Here is a 23,796-nt window from a genome sequence, read left to right as displayed (position 1 = left end):
ACCATTTTGATTTATATAAAGGGTTCCCCATGAGACTGGACAATCCTATATAAATCACTAGTCAATTTTTCAAAGGATCTACTACATGAAAAATTAGCTATTAAATAGATTAATCAAATGAGAAAAAGAAGTAATCGAATAGGGAGGAAGACTTAGCAGCCATTTGAGGGCTCATCCTGTGAGTGTTGATCCGAAGCCTTTGCACAAACAAGCTTCTTTCTGCTTTTCTGGAATAGGATTAATTTCCATCCCCTCTCGGTACAAGGCTACATGTTCCTCAGGATCAGTGGACCCATCATATAATTTCATGCTAGGGGCGGTGAAGCGCTTTGGTATTTCAGCATCATAGATTGGTGGAGCGAATCTGGATACGTTATGACTCCCCACTGGCATCTCTGGGATGGGTTTGATAACTCGGTACACTGGATATCATGTCCTTGAGGTTTTGTAACTCTATGGCCATCGCTTGATTGATTCCTACATCCTGCATACTACCATGATTAGTGCCAAAAGATACATTATTGTAAGTGTTACCTCTTGTGTGATCAAAAAATCCCACTCCATAGCTCTGTCCAGGATATTTTGTGTCAGTTTCGAGAGTCGGTCCGGCAGGAGCACTGGTCTGCATAGGTATGAAGTCACGTTCATGAACCTCAGTTGGCCTGGATTGTGGCTCCTTTGAAGATTCTTTCCCAAAAGGGTTGTAGGACCTTGGCTGATGATGAACGTTGGATTCTGTCTGGAAACCCAAGGATCCTGGTTGAAAGACTGAGTATCCTTGAAGCTGGTGACCTAAGGATCCTGGATGGTAACCTGAAGATCCAAACTGGAAGGTGGAGGATCCTTGTGAGAATTGGCTGGAGGATCTTAAGTGATGACTTGAGGATCTATGCTGAAATTATGGATGATCCTTGGGAATGCTGGGCAGAGGATCCTTTTTGGAAGATATCCGAAGGTCCCTGCTGATGATAAGAGGATCTTGGATATCTTTGACTTGTGAATCTAGAGTGCTGAAGTTAAGTAACTTCGGGATGATGGGACTTGAGTCTTTAGCATTCTTCCTAGCTTTCTTGATCACCACAATCTCGTGGAGGATCCTCTGGTTGGTTTTGCTCTGCTGCTCCATGTGGTTTTTCATCTGCGCATACAAAACAAAAACATCATTGTTAGCAGTTATCGTTTGGGAGACGGTAGTGGATTTTGATCCAGAGAAAACGGCGGTCTCCTTTATCTGAGCAACAGTTGTGGGCTTTGAGGGCTTCACGGAGGAAGGTAGTGGTGGCAAAGACATTTGAGCCGAAACACTCGAAGCAGCGGTTGTAGAAACTGCTTTTCCTTGAGAGGCCATTGAATAATAATTTTGAGTATAGGAATTGAATAAAGGTAGAAATTTTTGGGATTAAAGCACCAATGGCCCCATGTGGGCGCCAAATAGTTTTGGTCAAAAATCAGTTTAAGGATCAAATAATCAAATTCGTATGTGAGGCTTGATGCTTGTATGAATGAAATGATCAAAGTACTAAATGCAAGTGATGAACAACGAGATTTATATGAGGAAAGCCCTTGGCAACTAGTAAACCTCCTACACAAAAACCTTAGGTACTGAAAACTATCACTACCAATTGTATTATGCTCAAAAATTGATTACAAAGATCAAAACTTAGGCTGAAATGAGTACAAAGTGTAAGTAATTCTTCCGAGAATCCTAAGTAGGCGATGTGTATTGTGTGTGTTTTCAGCCATAGTTCGATAATATATAACAAGTTTACAAATGGTTATAAACTAATTCCCCTATAATTTAGGCCATGAACTCCCACTCTTTCTTCATGGTCGTTGCTTCGTGGTTGGTGAGCTGGAAAGAATAAGTAAAAGTATCTTTCGTGAAAATAGGACAGCCGGTAGACAAGTTCAAATACCTGTAAATAAGATAAAATATTTTCTGAGACAACTGTTAAAGATCCTTGAATCATACTGGATCCTAGCTCCTGGCAGCAGACATTTACGAGCACTGAGGATAATTGATCTTCAAGGATCAAAGATCTAGGTCCCAACAGCTGCGACGGTGGTGGTCTGGCAGCGATAATGGAAGTAGCGGAGGTTGTTAGGCGGCGATGACAATAGTTGTGGTAGTGGAGACAGTGGTGGTGGTGGCGAAGGTGGTGGTTAGGCGGTGGTAGCAGTCAGATGGTGGGGGGTGATGGTGGTTGTTGTCAAGTGGTATTGTTTATTGTAATCGTTAATTTTATTCCATTAAGCAATCAAGTATCTTTTTTTATTAACTAAGTCATTTCATTCCCCACTGTCATTTTTGCATATCAAATTCTACAATAGATTGTCAATGTCATTTTTATTCACATATAATATTATTAACATTTAATAACTACATATGAAAAAGAAAGTGTCAATATAATTTGTTTGTCTAGGTTTTTCATGACAGTATCATCCTATCATGTATGCGCCATAAGCTATATGCAGGTTATTTGAATTTATATCACTGTTTTGTTCGAAATTGACATGTTGAGAGAATTTAATGTGTAAAACAAATATTAAAAAACTTTCGTGAGAATAAACATATTGCTTTTTTTAAGGTATTTACCCTTATAGAAAACGTATTGGATAAGTTTTTGTTGGACATATATAGGAATTTCGTATACATTTCTCATGGATTTTAATGTCGGAAACAAACCATGTTCTCTAATTATGTAATTTTTTTACGGTCGAAGTGTAAGTGAAGAAAGGCTTGGAGCATTGTTGGTAGATTTATCCTAGAGTATCTCAGCTATTGCAGGGTATGTTTTAGTTGGCCAGTTGCTCAGTTTAGAAATCTTTTGAAGTTGGAAGGAAATTAGGCCGAATGAGGAAATGCATTTATCATTTAGTTAGTTTTTCTTATGTATTTTAAATATCATTTATCACCATTGAAACCCCAACATTAATGACTAATAGATATTGTTATGTGTTAAATATATAACACATATTTAGTCAGTTTTATTCGGGTAGCATTTAACTTTTCATATGTACTGAAGTTCAAATATTTGTATTTAATATATATGACTATTGAACAGATAGTAAGCTTTTAAAAGGCATAAATGCGTTTTGGTATGCATGAATTTTGCGGATAAAACTAGTTCCCTCAAATCATTTTTTGGTATAGAATGATGTTTAAAAACGAGTTCTTATTGTCAAAAAAAATTATCTCTTTCTATTGAAATATGGTATTAGGATTTTAGAGTCGAGCCTACGGCCCGATCTATTCCTTTATATTGTAATCACTATTGAATAAAATTAATCAATCAACTATTTACTATTATCTAACATGGTATCAGAGCCACCCCCTCGGGTGGCTCTCTAACGCTTTCGCCGCCCGCTCACAAACAAACCCTAGCAGTCACCACCACAGGGCGGGGTGCCGCCATCGCCGCCGCCCTGTCTCTTGTTCGTTTGACTATAGTTTTCCTATTTCTTGTTCGAATAAAGACGGTCTCGGTTTAGATTCCGACCACTGTCCCACAAATCTTTTTGTTGAACTTTAACCATCATCTTAGCCGTCATCATCTTGATAAACATCAGGCGTTTGCCGTTTGAAATATTTCTAAGAAATTAACTGGATGTTTCTTCGAAGTCCATCTTGATAATTAGCTTTTCTTATATTTTTTTCCTAATCAAAGCGAGCAGCACACTTGTTCTTGGCATGGTGGTTATAAGAGGCAGAGTGGCGCCATGTGAAGCTTTGGAGCCATTTAGCCAGTCACCAAACGATCTATTGCCCAAGTTTAATTACTTATAATTAGACGCCTGCCAATGCCTAGTTTTATCAAAACCTATTGAGGTGTGTTGTTGTTTGCGTTACCATCCAGTTCGTTTGCATTACGACGAATTTTCTTACCGGATATCTCTCTCATTCTCTCGTTCCAGATCTAGCATCCCATCTTTTACCCCCCATGTTTTTTCCTTTCATTTGTCCTTGTCGAACCGCGACCCACTACAACCGAAGAATGCCGCCTGGCCACTAGCTATCAATGGTGATAGACCAATTTGAGATCGTCAATCTCCCGATAGACCTGTAGAGTGGGTTAGGCTCCAAGAACAAAAAAGAAGAAGATAAACCAAAGTTGGAATAATTTTCTAATACTTTTTTCGTATTTTTTTTAAAACAATTATTACAAAAAAGAAAGACATAAAAATAGGAAAAGATAAACAATAAAAAAACTTAACTAAACTATATTAAGGAAACTAAATAATAGATAAAGTTAATTAATATATTAAACTTAATTAATATATTGGACCATATCAATTCCTCGCTGGTGGTGGACACCAAGGTGGACACCATTCGAGTCGGACTACCATAACTGTGGCGGTCTTAGCCTGTCGCCATGATGGGTGCCACTCGCGTCTTATGATTGTGTCTGCGTCCAGGTCATTTGCGTCTTCTAGTGGAAGGCTACACCTTTGCTCGTCGCCTCTAACAATGGTCCATCTAACTTGGTTATTGAAAAAGGCAATCAATCAAAACCGTAATTTCGATATGGATATATTTTTTTTACACTTCTTTCATACGATGCAATTTCCTGAAAGTTACATTCTAAGGTGGCGTGGTTTTCACATGGACCAAACAAGTGGTGCCCATGGCTCCTTTTGCAGCAATGTTTGAGTTTCCATTTGGAGATCCAATGATTAAAGGTTGTAACCATCTGTATGAATGTTTTTGAACATGAAAGCACAAGCAAGCAAGGAAAGCCCATGTATGTTTAAAGCAGTTGACTTACAATGAGGAAAAAAGCATATTGCAACTGATGTAGGAGGTAAATGGCTTAGTTTAAGATTAGTGAATTGTCTTATGTTCGAGGTGTGACACAATTTTGAAGATGGTGAGGGAATGGGTCTTGTTGTAGCCCGGTGTGGTACCGGTTCGCGTTTTGATGTCGGTTTGGTAGTTGTAGTTGTGTCGGTATAGTTGATGCGGGGAAATGGTGGGGAAGTAGTTGGTTGTTGGGTTTTGGAGACGGTGAGCTTACACCCAATGGCAGGCACATGGCAGGTGAGTCTGGTGAAGTCCGGGTGGGCAAATCAATGTCATAAGTTTTAGCGATGAAATTGAATACGATGGCAGTAAGTTTGGATTGTTTGGTGATAGCGGCCGTGAGGGATGTGGTGGAGGTGTGTAGCGCTTCAATGTGTGCGGCTCGTTGAGCTGCCATGGAAGCATTATATGGTGCAGAAACCGGTCGAGTCGCTCGACCAAGGCCATGAGGTCATCACGCGACAAATGAGGCATGAATAAGCTAATGAAAGCTCCAAATTAACAAAGATCAATTGAAGATGATCAATTTTCCGTTAGACCCGTAGAGTGGGTTAGGCTCCAAGAACAAAAGAGAAGAAGAGAAATCAAACTTGAAGCAATTTTCTGATTATTTTTCTTATTACTTTTCTCAAACGAAGATTACAATTTATAGGAAAACTAAACATAATAATAGGAAAAGATAAACAATAAGGAAATCTAATTTTAGTATAACATGAAAACTAAATAAAAGATAAACTTAATTAATAATATCAAATGGCCTTCGGTTTGACAAACCGCCGCACGACTACAGTCGTCTGGTGCCCATTTCTTCTTCTTTTCTTCCCTTTCATGTTTTGTTTGGATGGCGATCGTGTTTATACTTCAGGTAACAATGAACCATACTAGCGAGCATCGTTGACTCGTAGTAGTTCAAGAACACTTATTTGAAGAATCTGGATTATTTCTCTTGGCAAAATCAAGCAGATGGTGGATCTCTTTGGCAGGATTTTGGAACTATAGGTCAAGAATCGAGATCAAGATTATATTTTTTTAATTATTGTTTTTTTAGGTTTATGTTGTTTTACTGTTTCCGGTCTGAATGCCTGATTCTCTACCGCTCTGACTGCGGAGAGGTATTATTATATAATATAATTACAAACTTTGGTGCCGCTAAGTGCCGATTGGGCCACTTGGCGGCACCGTATTGGTCGTTGAATTTTTTTTTATTTGGTTTTTATTCTTATTTTAGTTCCGGTACCGTGACAAATGTAACGGAAAACCGAACAAATTCGTGTAGACTCACTGCATTTTATTTTAATTTCGCAGCCGTAACAAATGTGATGGAAATCGTCCGAATTTGCGTAGACTTACCGTCTCAACTTCCCAGAATCGGCAATGCTCGGATCTTCCCAACGCCCGAGTGTTTCCGACTGACGCAACTCAATTGATGCACCTCAAATTTTATATGTTTTTATTTTATTTTTGGTTTTTAGTTCCGGTATCATAACACACTTAGTCGAAACCGACTAAATTTGCGTCGACTTACCGGCTCAACGCTCGGGACCGACAACATTTGGGTTCATCATCACCTGGGTTTTACTAACCTGTCCGGCGCAACGCGCCGGGTACAAAACTAGTTGGAATATGTATTAGGGTTTTAGTGTCGAGCTCACGGGCGCGATCAATTACTATATATTGTAATAGCTTTTGAATGGAATGAATCAATCAACTATTTTACTATTATCTAACACCTTCACACCAAATAAATCAAGATGTTGTCATAATTTTTACAAATGCTTAAGTAATGCAATTCCTCATACATTTTCAAAATTAAATCAATCTAAACGTCACTCAAATTACACACTTAAATCCGAATCCTAATTAAATTACAAATGTATAATTATTAATTTTGTTTTCAAGTTTGTAAGGCTTAAAAAGTGGGGGCCTAAAGCCCTAGCTTCATTTCGTTGTTCTTAGAGACGGCCTTGCAACTAGAGCACGATCAATATATTATGTTTATAGATGGCTTATTTTATTTTAGTCGGTTGTTTTCTTTTCGTAAGGGTAGTTTGGTTCTTAAAATCAGTAAAATTTAAGATGAAAAAAATGTGATTTTCCTCAAAGCACCTTCTAGAAGTTGTGTTATGCAAACTGTGTGACAGAGTGGTCCTAAAGATTCAAGTGTCCTATACAAGTTGAGAAAAAAAGACCCTGGGTCCTAACGAATTATTAAAACAAATTTTTTTTAAACAAGTGCTAATGCTATAGCAATAAACATAGCAAAATCATAGTATTAACTTTGAACTAATGTTCTATATAGAGGACCAATAAGTTTTTCGGTTTTATATTTTTAAATATATATATAAATTAGTGTTCCCGGAAAAGCGTGCCAAGGCCGGGAGTTCAGCTTACTATTCCCTGGGGCCGGCCTTGATGTTTGATATTTGGTATGTGTGAATCTCTAATGTTACAAGAAAATACGATACAAGCCCAGCTAACATGATAATAAATTGTGGTGCATAAACATCGGCCATCATATCTTCATTGCACGCTAACAGACTTTACTTCTTTTATCAGTTGCTAATCTACGAAACTGTCCTAAAAAATTTAAGTATTTCCTTTTCCTTTTGTCTTTTATTATGTATGGAGCTTGTACGTTATTCGTTTGTTGCTGCCCTTGCCTTCAGCTACTGTTGCATGTCTTCTGTTCATAGACTGCAATGACACCGACATCAATTTAATTGGTTTTGATCCATGGTTAGACCATTCGAGTGTGTGCACTTGCTTCAAAATGGTAAACGTAAGTGTAAACCATGAAAATTGATTTGCATACAAGAAAACAGTTGTGGTATTATGAGTCCAATATTAACGGTCTCACTTACAAGTTAATGTGTGTGATAATCTCAGTTTCTTACCAGTTAATATTATATGTGTATTTACAAGTTATTTAATGTGATTATATGTAGACATAAATACTAGTAGGTGCAGTTACACTTACATGTGATAATTAATTAATTCAAAACAACATTAATATTGTTCACTTGTAAGGATTTGTGCATGGAACTCAAACCACAAGGCCGGCTCCAATAAAGCAAAAATAAGGGTCGAAGGCGAAAATTTTTTTGGACCTTAAGTAAAAGTGGTATTTTGTTGGGTTTAAACAATTTAATTTTGATATGGGCTTACCTGGTTATAATTAGGTTTTGAAAAAAACTTTTGTATAAAAATAAGATTAAACATGCCTCAAATGAGACCAATTTAAACACTAAATATACATAACGGTTTGATAAAAATACATATAATTTAAAAAAAAAAAAGGGCCTAACGGGGTGTCGGGCATGTGGCTGTCGACCACCCAGTCCCCCCTAGGCCGGCCTTGTAAAAGACCCTCCAACATGATGTAGGCAAAATTGGTGCATCAGTGCATGAGCAAGCAGCCGTATATTTTACTATGGTTGTAACCCTAATCGCGTCTCTAATTGACCATGGAGAAAATAGATGTGGCGGGTTCGTAAGTATAACAATTACCGCCTCAGATATAAAAAAGGTGTTTAGCGCACAACGGTTGTCTATGAGATGAAAATTCCATGGCTAATTGTGCACAATTGGTGGTATCCTAGAAAGTCTCCACACGGCAACCAAATACAAATCCATGACCTCCTAGTGGGAAAAACGGATAAAATTGGTGGTACAAGACATCGAAGCTATTAATGGTATTAGTATCACACGCCTATGGTCATACAAACCCTGGAGATGTATGTGCGGTTGGGTGTGGGTGGGAGGGGAGCCTTATTGACGACGATGTGTCCATAAGAGGATGGGTGTAAATCCCAATACGCCGCTCTTGGAAATGTGAGATGTTGGGTTCATACAAAATATCCTCTCTCAAATATGTGGTCTTTTGGACGCTGTAACGTACTCGTTCCGATAAATAAGTAAATAAAGTGTTACCGATTCATTGTAGTTATTGTGTCGTGAGATGTCGTTTAAATTAATTAAATAGCAAATGTAGGAAAGGATAAGATTATTATGGTTAATGGACTTAAACATATTTATGGGCTTAAAAATCTTTGGGCTTGCCTATTTAAACCCCCAAAACCCTAATTTCAACCTTAATTACCAAAATTCCAAATCCAATCTCATTTAATCAAGGTCTAGTAATCAAATCTATAAGGTAAACGTTGCATTCATTTCCATTTCGTTTTCTTGGTGCAAATAATAACAATAACATGAGATTTGAAAAAAATACAAAATAATAATAATAAACCGGTGTAAACAAGGTTCAACGAGACCCAAGTTCCAAGCTGTTCAGAAATACATGAAACAGAACCCAAACAGGTCTGGGGGTGCACGAGTTCGAACCCAGAACTGAGCAACAACGGAACCCGGAATGACTTAGCGGACTTTGAATCCAAACCCGATCTGCTCCCTGTCCTTCATGGCAGTCGCGAACGGCTCGAGTGCCTGCTAGACCAGTAAGCGAGCCAGATCTGGAAACCTCCTGTGCGAATAAGTTTCCAGAAATGAGTCGTGCGAATTATTTTCGGAAAAACCATTCACGCGAATAGTTTTTACAATTTGATTCGCATTCCGTGCGAATAGTTTCGACATGCGAATCTTTGGCGTGCGAATTGTTTGCCCAGATCCAAGTCGCATCCCGTGCGAATATCCTCTTGTGCGAATCCTTTTACGCAACTCCTTCCCCATGCGATTCGTTGGTAGGTGAACGGATTAGGGAGGCTCGGTCACCCTATTTGACACCAAGGTGGCCGGAGAAGTGAAGGATTAGAGGGGGGCGGCAGTGAGGAGGTGTGGCCATGGGTAAGTAATAAAGGAGAAGAAGTAGAAGTGGCGGTGGTGGGGTAGCCATGGAATAAGATGAGGAAACCAAAACCCAAACCCAAACCCGACCGTTGATGGTCGTCATCCCGATGGCCGGAAGTAAGATGGGTGGCGGCTGCTGGTGTTGAAGCTAAGGAGGGAGGTGATGGGGGACTTGTGTATTTAGGTAGGTAGGGGGCGTTTGGTAAATAATAAGAAGAAGAAGAATGAATAGTGTGAAATAAATTACACCCGAACCCGCTTAAGGAAACGTTAACTCATAAATGCGTTAAGGATGCGAATTAATACTAAAGAAGCAAGTATAATAATAATAATAATAAATAAGGTTATGTATATTAAATTAATAAGATCGGTTCAAAAGGTTACAGGTCGGTTCAGTTAACTTAACAGTTAACTCCGTTAACGCAATAAAATAAATAAACAAGCAATTATAGAGATTAATGTGTGTACGTTATTAACAGTTAGTCAAGCACAGTTGAAGAAAGACATTACTATTAATTCGGAGAGGAATCGTCTACAAGTGAGTTCTAGCCCCTTTCTTTGTAACTTTTTTCGGGGCTGTGTGCATACTCCTATGTGGTAGATAAAATACTTATCCTAAGTGATAAGTATAAGATACGTGTATGATTGTGCATTAAATATTATCATTATATGATGATTATATGAATGAATTTGTATATATATATTATATACATAAGACAGGTAAAGTATGCACGTATGATAATGAAGGTATGAATGAATGTATGGATAGTTGAGAGACATGTATGGATATATGGTTTTGTGAGACAAAGGGACCAGACCCTAATAATATCTGAGACGAAAGGGACCAGACCCTAATAATATCTGAGATTGTGACAGAAGGGACCAGACCCTGATAATATCTTAGATAGAGGGACCAGTGCCTAAGAATATCTGAGATAGAAGAAGCAGAATAGTTTACGGTATACCATAGGAAGAGTATGAAAGAAAGTATGTAAATATGTATGCATGTATGTAATGTATGTATGAATGAATAATAGTAAGTAATGTGTGAAATACGTATCTTCGGACACGTTTAAGTATGACTATTAATGTATGTTTGTTAATTGATTATCTAGAACTCACTCAGCGTAGCTGACTTTTAGTATGCACGCAGGCTAATAGGATGAGACAGGTTGCATGAGGGAGACACATGGCAATTAAAAAAAGACTGGCATCGAAGAAAAGAAGAGTCACATGTTATTTATATTTAATGTCTAAGACTTATGTTATTTCCGTTTAAGACAAAGTATTAGTGTCATGTAAGAATGGTTGACTTTTATTCCACAATTTGTTTTAATTAACTCTGACTTTCCGAATTATGTGAATGAGTAAATCCAACTAGCGTGAAAGTAGGACACCCGGGGTCTAGGGCCTTACAGACGCGATGGAACGTTATGAATGAGATGGGATAATAGTTTGGTGTGCTTAGTGGAAGTTGTATTGATGAGTAACCTAGGGAAAAGTCTCTGCATGACCAGTGGCGGATCCAGGAATTATTTTTAGGTGGTGCACTAGTATTAAATGATTCAATTTCATGGAATCGGGTATAAAATTTTCGGGTCGGTTTGACGATTCGGGTCGGTTCATTACATAATAATGCTTTACGATTGGTTTAATTTGCTAATTATAATCTAAAATTTAACAAATAACTTAACAATAAATAATTGAATCTATACAATTAACAATATCAAGAACAATTAACAAATGAATCTAAAGTCACCATCACGGTCGGAGGATTCGAGGATGAGTAACAACGAACAAGTCTGGAATAAGGTGGCTGGGGAAAAGCATGAGCCCGCGACGCACAGAGGTGGTTGGCATAGACTTCTAAGTAGATGGCCTATCTAATTTCATCTTTTTGGCTTGGGTAATAATACTATCTTGTTTCTTAATACCTCAAAATTTGTTGACCATGAAGGGCAGGTGCTGCCATGTCATCATCTTCCAAAGCATGAAGAAGAGTTGGGACAATTTCGGCAATTGCTTGTTTTCCGGCACTCTACAAATATTTAAATAAAACATTTCAAAATAATATACGAAACACTATTTGTTTATAAAAGCACTTGGACCTAAATGGTAAGAGTACCTTATACAGAGTACCGAATGAAACACCAGCAGCTTCATGAAACTCAACCATGCTATATCAGAAATTAATGTAACACAAAACATATAATAAAAACCAAACAGATGTTATAATTAACAAAATAATTAGAAAGGCCAAAATGTGCCTATCACAAAGAGTTACGGATTAGGAAAAATAATCCATAAAACTGCTTTATCATGGAATCAAACTCGTGACCTTGAGCTTAGAAGAACAACATCTTGCCAACCAGACCATCATTTCAATTGTTAATAGGGTGGTTCCCTCTTAATTTATAAGGTGATTCATCTAGTATCTTCTATATATCCGTACACTATTATTTCGAAACTCGGGTGGTTCCGAGGAACCACCCTTTTCTTCATTAGATCCGCCCATGTGCATGACCAACAAGAAACAAATCTATGAGCTTCTGGTGTGTATAAACAAACAATATAGATGATATATGACGATATGTACAAACATAAACAAAACTTATTTGGCAGGCCAATATGAGTTTATGAGTTTATTGTTGCCAATTTTCTTCTTGAAGCTAAAACAATTTTCCAATAACCATAGATTACAAAAGTTAAAATAACTTCGTTGTTCAAAAATTAGCAAAAAAAAAATAAAACAAAATTGGTAAAGGTGACGTTACAATGACTATTGCTAGATGTAGTAATTAAACCATATTTGAAAATGAAGCACGATATATTAAATTTCTTAATAAAAACATAGGAAACTTGTACGTGGTGAAAATTAAGGTAAAAATTCGAACTAAACAAGGTGAAATGGCATGAAAGTAACTAAAATAATCGATCAGAGTGCTTGACTAAACCTTCTTTTTGAAACTAAAACAATTTTCCAGATAACCAAAATGAATAACCATAGATGATAAAAGTTAAAATAACTTCGCCGTTCAAAATTAAAAAAAAAACAAAACAAAATTGATAAAGGTGACATTACAATGGTGACGTTACAATTACTATTGCTAGATGTAGTAATTAAAGCGTATTTGAAAATGAAGCATGACATATTAAACTTCTTAATAAAAACATAGGAAGCTTGTACATGGTGAAAATTAAGGTAAAAATTCGAACTAAGCAAGGTGAATTGGCATGAAACTAACTAAAATAATCAATCAGATCGAGTGCTTAACTAAACCTTCTTTTTTTTTTCTTAATGTTTTATACAGTATATCTAAACTGAATAGGACAAGCAAAGTTTATTGTAACCGGTTTTCTCCTTGAAACTAAAACAATTTTCCAGATAACCAAAATGAGTAACCAAAGATGATAAAATTTAAAATAACTTCGCCGTTCAAAATTTAAAAAAAAACAAAACAAAATTTATAAAGGTGACGTTACAATGGTGACGTTACAATTACTATTGCTAGATGTAGTAATCAAACCGATTTGAAAATGAAGCATGACATATTAAACTTCTTAATAAAAAACATAGGAAACTTATACATGATGAAAATTAAGGTAAAAATTCGAACTAAGAAAGGTGAATTGGCATGAAAATAACTAAAACAATCGATCAGAGTGCTTAACTAAACCTTCTTTTTTTTCCTTAATGTTTAATACAGTATATCTAAAATGAATAGGACAAGCAAAGTTTATTGTAACCAGTTTTCTTTTTGAAACTAAAACAATTTTCCAGATAACCAAAATGAATAACCATAGATGATAAAAGTTAAAATAACTTCGTTGTTCAAAATTAAAAAAAAAAAACAAAACAAAATTGATAAAGGTGACGTTACAATGGTGACGTTACAATTACTATTGCTAGATGTAGTAATTAAAGCGTATTTGAAAATGAAGCATGACATATTAAACTTCTTAATAAAAACATAGGAAGCTTGTACATGGTGAAATTTAAGGTAAAAATTCGAACTAAGCAAGGTGAATTGGCATGAAACTAACTAAAATAATCAATCAGATCGAGTGCTTAACTAAACCTTCTTTTTTTTTTCTTAATGTTTTATACAGTATATCTAAACTAAATAGGACAAGCAAAGTTTATTGTAACCGGTTTTCTCCTTGAAACTAAAACAATTTTCCAGATAACCAAAATGAGTAACCAAAGATGATAAAATTTAAAATAACTTCGCCGTTCAAAATTTAAAAAAAAAACAAAACAAAATTGATAAAGGTGACGTTACAATGGTGACGTTACAATTACTATTGCTAGATTTAGTAATTAAACCGATTTGAAAATGAAGCATGACATATTAAACTTCTTAATAAAAAACATATGAAACTTATACATGATGAAAATTAAGGTAAAATTCGAACTAAGAAAGGTGAATTGGCATGAAAATAACTAAAACAATCGATCAGAGTGCTTAACTAAACCTTCTTTTTTTCCATTAATGTTTAATACAGTATATCTAAAATGAATAGGACAAGCAAAGTTTATTGTAACCAGTTTTCTTTTTGAAACTAAAACAATTTTCCAGATAACCAAAATGAATAACCATAGATGATAAAAGTTAAAATAACTTCGCCTTTCAAAATTTGAAAAAAGAAAACAAAACAAAATTGATAAAGGTGAAGTTACAATGACTATTGCTAGATGTAGTAATTAAATCGTATTTGAAAATGAAGCACGACAAATTAAACTTCTTAATAAAAACATAGAAAACTTGTACATGGTGAAAATTAAGGTAAAAATTCAAACTAAGCAAGGTGAATTGGCATGAAAATAACTAAAACAATTGATCAGAGTGCTTGACTAAACCTTCTTTTTTTTTCTTAATGTTTTACACAGTATATCTAAACTGAATAGGACAAGCAAAATTTAGAAAACTGAATTTGACTAAATATAATTAAAAAAATTAAAACTAAATGCATGTGTGATACGGTTTATTCAAGACAACCATCTATCTCCCAAGAATACAAGAGAAGAAGAGAAAATAGACCCAAAATAATAATTCTTTCTTATTAATTATGAAAGCATCGAAACATTAATTAGGAACAAAGTAAGACTTCAAATCCAAATCAAACACAATTGAAAATAAGCAGATAATGATACTTAAATATTAAACTTATCCCACTGTCAACTCTCGACCCCTTGAAAACAACCTTGTCCTCAAGGATGGAATGTCGTTGCCATGGCGATCTCCACTCGAGTCATATAACGACAAAGTGGGGCGGTCTTAACGTAGCACCACGGTGGCCACCATTCGAGTCTTGTAGCGCTATATCCGATATTTGTATTTGCGATACGGTACGGCTTCGTGGAAGCATTATGTGTACGGTTTTTTCTCATCGGAAGTTTGCAACAATTTTGGCTGATAGGACAAAAGTTGTAGTTGGTGGTGTGCTTTTCCTTTTGATGATAATAAAAGTGACAACCTTTGATAGTTTCTTTACGGTCTTCAATCCACCAGTTGGGATGGAAACAAAGGTTTTTGGCATCAATTTGGTTGTTTGAGTTGAAGGTAGCAGTTGAGGTGGAATCAGGGGTGGCGGCGGTAGCGGGGCAGATGGCGGTGTGGTTGAAGACGTAGAAACATTGCTAAGTTCAATCAAATCAGGATTATCTAGGGCGCCAATATGACATTGATTAAGCATTGCATCAGTGAAAATATTCCATGTGATGAAATCTGAACTCCGATGCCAACCATTGAACCACCAAAATGGTTCATCATCAAAGGATTCAACAACATAGGGAAACCGCCCGTCGCCATAGATAGCGTAAAAGAGAAAATATCGTTCGGCTTGAGAGGATCCATAGGGCATGATTAGATCCAGTGAGACGAGGTAATTGTGGATGTTCCCACAAGTGTTCTTCCAAAGCCATTTTGGCCAAGGCTCAATGAAAGCACCAATTGATATGGTTTATTCGAGACAACTGTCAATCTCCTTAGAACACAAGAGAAGAAGAGAAAATAGACCCAAAATAATAATTCTTTGTTATTTATTATGTAAACATCGAAACATTAAATTGGAACAAAGTAAGACTTCAAATCCAAATAAAACACAATTAAAAATAAACAGATAATAATATTTAAATATTAAACTCATCCCCAAGATTTTAGAACCACTTTTAATCCAATTAAGAGTTTGGTATCAATGTAAATTTTTAGAACCACAGTTCACTTTTTTTTACAAACAACCAAAATCTATTTTACAAGCAACCAAAATCAAATCACTGAATTCATATTGGAAAGATGGAAACTTCGTAATTGACCATCTAATTCCAGGCACGCAAGAACACAAACTGCCTATGTTCGGAAGGTAATTGAGTCGTTTTCGTTCATAATTAGTTATGGGCTCGACCCGAATTACAAACGGAGCAATAGTTACGTTTGTGGTGAGTTTAGACGTTTTCTACTGTATATTTTCAAATATGAATCAACGCTAGAATCAACGACAAAGCATTGTTGAATGGTGAGAGTCGCTTGAACGTACCAAAGCACCCATGAGTGTTTTCTATATAATCATCGAAATTTGGACTAACCCAACAACCAATACACATGAAACTAGCTTACAAGTAATCTCAAACGTTATTCTAGAAAACCAAATACTACTATAAAGGTGACGTTACAATGACTGTTGCCAAATGCAATACTTAATCCATAGTTGAAAATGAAGGTGCAAAATAGAAAATGAAGCACCATATAGTAGACTTCTAGATAGAAAAAAATAGAAAAACTTGAACATGTTGAAAATGATGGCACAAAATCGAACTAAGGAAGGCGAAGTGGTATGAAACAAACACGAGATCGATCAGAGTCTTTGATTGAGAATGGAAGAAGAAAAAAACGTAAGCCTTTTTTTTATGTTTTATAGTAAACATGATCAACTCAGTAGGACAAAAAACTATAGAAAACTGAAAATGACTAAATAAAATTAAAATTATAATAATAAACGTGTGAAAATATTAGACTCGCTATTCACTTCTTCTACAAACAATCAGCATTAAATAAAATCAAATCATTAAAATTCTGAGTGAAATTATGGTTAAAACTCAAACGACTTTATAAGTGAAAGAACTTCTAAGGACAGGCGCATCAAGTTTGATCGACAAATCGTGTCTATCGAACATATGGTCTGAACACCTAGAATTTGTAAGTGAGTGGGGTGGCGGAAGTGGTAGAGAGTCTCGAGTGGCTCTGATACCATGAAATATAATGATTAAGGTTGGATTATTTATTGATTAAGGTTTTTATACTTTATATAGAGATCGTGACAAAACCCTAGAAACCTAACGTGAGCATATGTACTCATACTAATAGCGACTAACAATAATCTAGCCCAATAGATTTTATGGTATTATTTTTCACATCAATAGTTAATTTAATGTGATGATTTTATGATAGTTTGATTGATACACGTTAGGTTGGTTATTTGCATGTTGATTTCTTGATTGCTTGATGTTTAAATTGAATTGATAATTAAAGTTAAATTAGTTATTTGAGGGATTGCTTCATTTTAACTATATATGTAATGTTGGGTAGTCATTTAGATAAACTTGTTTGAAACCTGGAAGTTGGATGAAACTATGGTTTATGGAAATTAATATGTATACGAAAGAAAACTATATTTTCATTTTCACATTTAGAGGTCACAAATATATCGTCGCAATGTGTTCAAAAAAAGATTGAGATGTTAGATTAAATATTTGACCAGGTTACAATTCAAAAAGTTATACTATAGGGTTTTGTATCATATTTTTTAGGATATCAACTCTTTTTTGGAAAAACAATATGAAATTCAAATGGTGGATGACAGTTACCTTAACCTAGACAGGCATGGCAACGAACAAATATCACATATCACTTCTGTTATGATCAGTTTGATCGTTGTAACACGGTGCTAGATATTCAAATCCAAAAGTTAGGGAACCGTTTTAATGGGGTAATTTCTGAATCACTTATTTGTAAGAGTAGCTTCCGTCCGTGTGATAATTTAATTGAGCTTGGTAATAGTCGAGGCAGATGATGATGATGATGATGATGATGATGATGATGATGATGATGATGAAAACCTAGTACACACTCCAACCACATTGATAATTTCAAAGTTAGCAAAAATATTGTCAACTTAAATGATGTATGCACGCTTGTAAGATTGACGGTGAATTAAGACAAAGAAACATTTCGCATCTACGCTAGTGTTAGTCGCAGATATAGCTTATGAGGAGAGGTAGCCTTTGCTACCTTTCAACGTTTTACCGGTAGTGTAAAAAAAATGTGGTCGGTTCGCGCTTCGTTACCCCTGAACAAAAAATAACGTTACCCCTGTGTATTTTAAGTCAAACTAATTTAATACTTAAACCCAACAAAAACCCAAGCCCAAACCAAAAACCTCAATAACCCAAATAACACAATAAAAATAAAAAGAAGAGGAAGAAGCAGGCCTCAGACCTGGTACTCTACTCAATGAAACTGTAACCAACCACCACCACGACACCTCCACCTCCAGGCACCTACCGCCAGTCTGCCACCAGCCACTCCATCTTTCTGGTAAGATTTATAGTATTTAGGGATTTAGGGTTTATGTTTAAATTGGAATTGATTAGTAAATTTGAATTAATTAGGGGATTTAGCTTTTAGTTTTATGTGTAAATGGGAATTGATATTAGGTTTTTAGTTCAAATTTTGTTTAGGGAACTTTGAAGATGAGTAAACAATCTCTTATTAGCAACATTTTTAAACATCAAAGAAAAGAAAACGATGACATCGGTTCATCACCAAGTTTAAATATTCCAACTTCAAGTTCAAACACGTGCAACTCTTTTATTTTCTTATTTAATTAAATATTATGTTTATCAATATTTTTGTTGAGTAAACTTTAAAACTACTCATTAACAATATGTGTTTGGTTTGATCGAAAGATATCAATAAAATCATTGTATTAGTAAGCTAATAAGTTTGAATAATTTTACAATATCATTAAGTAAACAAGTTTAGGTTATTTTGATGCGACCCATTATAAATCAACTTGTTTTGATTCGCCATTACAAATAGGTTAACCGGGCCCCGGTACGCTTGTAACACGAAGCCGAGCCCGGGATGCGCCAAAAGCGTAACCAGACACCTGCATGAGCAAAACGCATTACTGGGCTCCGCTACACGCGAAACGCGTAATCAGGCCCCGTAAACGTGAAACGCGTAAAAAAAATTTCTTTCTTAATGTATGATTAAAAAAAATTTTACGCTACCCCTGAAATTGTTTTCTAGATCCGTCACTGACTGGTGTATCTTTTATTGAAGTAATCCTTAGTTTATCGATCGTAACTACTCGTATTAGGGTTATTTTTCTGCTATTAAGATTTAAGTGTGTAAATTCAATGTACGTAATTGGATTTGTGATAAATAGTTAAACGATGGTTGTATTTGTTAGATTGAAAGAGACTAGCTTATGGATGTTTAATAATAATTGTAAATAAATTGTACTTCTATTAGAAATTTTCTAAATAACTATTTTCTAATGTACTTGATATCATCTTTTATATAGTGTAATATGATCCAAACCATAAACTATATAATCAAACAATAAGCATCCAAGCATCGAAAATTAGCGACACATATAAAAAAAATTAAAATTGCCACCGTTTCCAATAATTCGCCAACTATTCACAAAACGTCCATTCCATTTACCCCTTACGTTTGAACACCTTAAAAATTCAACAAGGCGTAAAGACCAGTAGACAACAATAAATCTTCATTGTGACGTTCCATTTGACATTTTTGGCTATATAAATAGTCGACCTGCTAGAGTAGAAACACAAACCAAATAAAAAATAATATGACATGGGCTCGGCATACCTCTAATTGGTTGAAATGTCTGTTTAGTAAGCAACTTGGGCGGCTTTTGACTTGGTGTCAGGCTGCATCATATAAAGCCAAAGAAGCAACAATATTTGTCATTTGTGTGCTTCCCTGATATCATTTCAAACCACCCTGTCACCTTTGTCTCTTTCCTAACACACCCTCCAACCTTAGATTCTTGAATCCATCTTTCTATATTCATCATCATCATCATCTCGATTCAACTCAACTCATCGAAATGCTCAACTTCAAGACCATCAAGAAGAAAATGTGGATGTTTTCTCAATAAGATCCTCTCTATAATCAAACCATCTTGTCTTTTACCTTCTAATGGAAGAAAATATGATCACCAGTTCAAAAACTGAATCATCTTCATCTCTCTTGATTAATAAACTCATTGGATTTATGGTTTCTTTTTGGTTTGCACCCACCATCCGTCCGCCTGGTCTCGACCCTTAGATCGTCTTTTTCTTACTTCGTTTCTGTTTATTGCTCACAATCACACACATATACACTTAGTACAATAAAGAATATACGTATAGCTATAAAGGGTATTCTCAAGAATGGATTTTTATGATTGGGATCATGAGATTATGGACTTGGGATCCATTGGGGATGATGGATCTTTTATGGGTTTAGGTGGGTTTAGTGGGGATGATGATGGGTTGTTGATGAAATCCTCTCAATCATTGGTGTTGGATGATAACAAGAATGAGCTTGTAAAGGCTGAAAGTAAAGTGGCTGGAAAGAGAGCTGGATTAATGTGTGATGAGAAAGCTTTGGCTGCTTTGAAGAGTCATAGTGAGGCTGAAAGAAGGAGAAGAGAAAGGATTAATAAGCATCTTGACACGCTTCGCGGTCTTGTGCCCTGCACCGATAAGGTTTGTCTATGATCCCTTTCTATATTTAATTTGATCATAAATGTTGATTTATCACCATGTTTCTGCTATAGTTTTTGTGTTTGTGTTTGTTTTTACCTTTAAATTTACTACTTGTTTGGTATTATTTTGATCTTTTGAACGGTTTTGATAGAGAATCTTATGGGAAAAAGAAATCTTTACTAAGTATATAAGTTATGTCATATGCATGATTTGGTTAAAATGTGCTACTTCTTGGCATTTAGATGCTTTAAAGACATGAACTTATAGCCATTTTTAGAATATAAATACAAGAAGTTTGGTATAATTCAGTAATTTGATCAAACACATATAGTCACACAACTCACAGTACATGATTTAAGGTTTTATTGAAAATTTTGGTTGTCATACGTTATAAACGTCTAAAAGATGAAAGTCAACCGTGTTTTGGTAGTTTTGACTCGGACCCTATAACAACCATGGGAGATCATCAAGGCTGACTTTTTGTGAAGATATGATTTTTAAGTGATAGCAACTAAAAACCAAGAACTTAAGTTAATTGGTGGAACTTATTTGTTAATTAGAAGTTTAGAACTACTTACATGTCATTTTCAATGTTATTGTCATCTCTTTGACCTGCTCCATTGCTTGCATTTGTGTCATTTTCATAACGCATTAAAAATTAAATGGTGGCGGAAATTAGTGATGTTGATCTTCATTTATAAACACAGAGTTCTCTTTCAGTGTTTTTGTCTTGTGAAAATTGTGACATCTCCTTTTTTTTATTACAGATTTCTAGTTAGAAAATTAGAGTTGATAAGTACCATGGATTACAACATGACACTTGTAATGGAGGGGCGGCTTTCTTTAGTTTTTAATATTTGGGCGTCAGTGATAAAATCTTGTATATAACAATTACTGTAATAAAATATACGGTCAACTTTAATATCATAAAAATGGTTAACATCATAATTTATTTGTGTGATACAATTTAAAAGAAGCAACCTAAGTTTAACACATTTGGTACTTGAACATCTATAAACAATCATATAAGGAAAGGAGGTATAAGTTGACTTTTTTGGTCAATCATATTTTATTTTGAACTCAAATCAGATGAGTTGCTACCTTCAATACCATAACTGAAATACAACCCATTCAATATCATAATTTAATTATGTAGTTAAAACCTGGCCAGCTTTTAAAATGGACGCTAAGATTTTATGTTAATTTACTAGATGGACAAAGCCACGTTACTCGCCGAAGTTATCCGCCAAGTAAAACAGCTTCAAATAAACGCAAAACAAGCCAGTTTAGGTCTAGTCATGCCAGAAGACATCGAAGAAGTCAAAATTGAAAAGATTGATCACGCTGCAGTCAACGGAAGTTTGACTTTTCATGCATCTGTCTGTTGCAAGCACCGGCCCGAGCTCCTGACCGATATAAGACGAGCTCTTGGTGACCTTAAAGTCAACATTGAAAGGGCAGAATTCTCAACTCTTGGAGACCATATGAAGATTGTTTTTTATTTCACAGCCGATGAAAAGCTACTTAGTTCGGTTCGTGAAGCACTTACTTCTGTTATAGAAAAAGGGTCGATATCGCTTGATTACTCCCCAAGAACAATGCTTCCTAACAAGCGGAGGAGGTACTGTCTTTGACCCGAGTTCGACTTTAGTTTCACATGCTTTTTCCCTGGTGAAATTTGAAGTCTGTATAAAGTTTTCTTTGTTTGTGGTGTTGAATTGAATAAGGTTACATATTTGTTGATGAAAATGTCAAGTAGAGGTCTTTCTTTTTGAAGTGGTGTTACATGTTTGCAAGAGAGGTTTTATGATGTTTTTGACTGTATCTTGTATATTATGGAAAGAGTGAAAGACCAATAGTAAGATTTAAGATGCTGATACTAGATGATGTTATCACTTGTCATTTGATGGCTATTTTTTATTGGGCTTTGGGCCCAATCGGCCTATTTGATGAACCGAACTCAAGTTCGAAAATACTTTTGCACAAGGCAATGAGGAACTCGTTAGGGTGCCTAAAAATAATCTCTTCTTCGTTACATTTTAATAATTTTATCAGTTACTTTTCTTTTTCTATGTATTGTTGGTGATATTTTTAATTGTCTTTCTTTACTTTTCAAAACTTAGCATTTTTTATGTAAAGTTTGTTGGTTATTATTAGTATGGTATTAATTATTAATTTCTAAGGACCCGTTCGTTGCAGCGTTAAACCGATGTTGCAGCGTTAAACCGATGTATGTATGTGTATCAATAGATCATATGATTCTTCCAACATTTGCATTGCAGTGTGTTAACTCATAAAATTTATAAAATTTATATTGTTACATAAAACATAAGTTTAATAAACATATGAAGTAAAACATAGAAAATAATAACAAAGTCGGAACGTGAAATACACACAAAAAAAAAATCGATACTGTATTGTGGTGATACCGTTAAACCAGAAAAAAAAATATATGTAAAATTTAATTTGAAGTGAAATTATGGACTCACCAATGAAAGCTGATAAGTGTTAGCATGCGTTTAAGGGTGAGCATATATGGTTGATGTTTCAGGACATTTCTAGGCTAGCTGACCAGGCAGTAGCACATCCAGTATTAGAGCTTAGAGCATCCACAACAATAAACTCAAGCAAATCGTCACGTCATATTTCAAACTTTTCTCAAAAATTCCACTTTTCTTTCACAACAACAAACCTTTACAAACCCTATTAAAAAAATATTATATATATATATATAGGGGAGGGTTAACGTACAAATGAAATTAACGTACTAAGCAAGAGAATCAAGTAGAGTAATTATGTAATTACACCATAGAGTAATTACGTAATTTCTCTATAGTGTGATTACATAATTACTCTACTTGATTGTCACGTTTAGCACATTAATTTTATTTGTATTTGATCTAAACCATATATATATATATGTGTGTGTGCGTGTGTATTATATAATATGAGTGTGCATGAGAGAGTGGGGGACCCATACTCCAAGTTTGCAGTGGCAAACCTGCAACAATTCGGAATCCTCCATAATTGTCGAGTTTGGTTCCATCTAAGTTTGTAAGATGACACATGGGATTGGACTTTGGGGAATGTAGCCCAATGTGGTTGCTCTTGCTATTGCAAAGTCTTAATTTGTATTGAAATTATGAAATATTTGTTGGGTTTTAACAAAATTATCAAAGTCATAAAATTCCATTTTTATGAAAAATGTAGCGGAAATTAGTTTTAAATCTTGTTAATTTGATATGTATAAAACCAATTTTACACATGCAAAACCCAAGCCCGGATCCAAATACGAAATACATACTATCAAACACATGCATGTCACTAAAAGTACATGCATGTTAGAGCTACCTTTCAAGAGAATCAAATCCGGGTGAAGGAGAGGATGGATGGAACGCAAGAACTTCAA

The 23,796-nt window shown here is 35.2% G+C and overlaps 1 protein-coding gene across 1 annotated transcript; it reads left to right on the top strand.

The window, feature by feature from the left end:
* Positions 1-19,978: 19,978 nt before the first annotated feature.
* LOC143562575 (transcription factor bHLH30-like) lies at positions 19,979-22,091 on the top strand. Its single transcript, XM_077050338.1, has 2 exons — positions 19,979-20,387; positions 21,599-22,091. Exons 1-2 carry the CDS (start codon positions 20,070-20,072, stop codon positions 22,019-22,021), a joined length of 741 nt encoding a protein of 246 aa, XP_076906453.1. The 5' UTR covers positions 19,979-20,069; the 3' UTR covers positions 22,022-22,091.
* Positions 22,092-23,796: the final 1,705 nt, after the last annotated feature.

The sequence above is a fragment of the Bidens hawaiensis genome, unplaced genomic scaffold (genome assembly GCF_021521415.1).
Source record: "Bidens hawaiensis isolate Kalapana, Puna unplaced genomic scaffold, B.hawaiensis_p1.1 tig00021036_1, whole genome shotgun sequence".
Taxonomy (NCBI): domain Eukaryota; kingdom Viridiplantae; phylum Streptophyta; class Magnoliopsida; order Asterales; family Asteraceae; genus Bidens; species Bidens hawaiensis.
The sequence above is the reverse complement of the archived record's forward strand: the minus strand, read 5'-3'. Positions and strand labels throughout refer to the sequence as shown.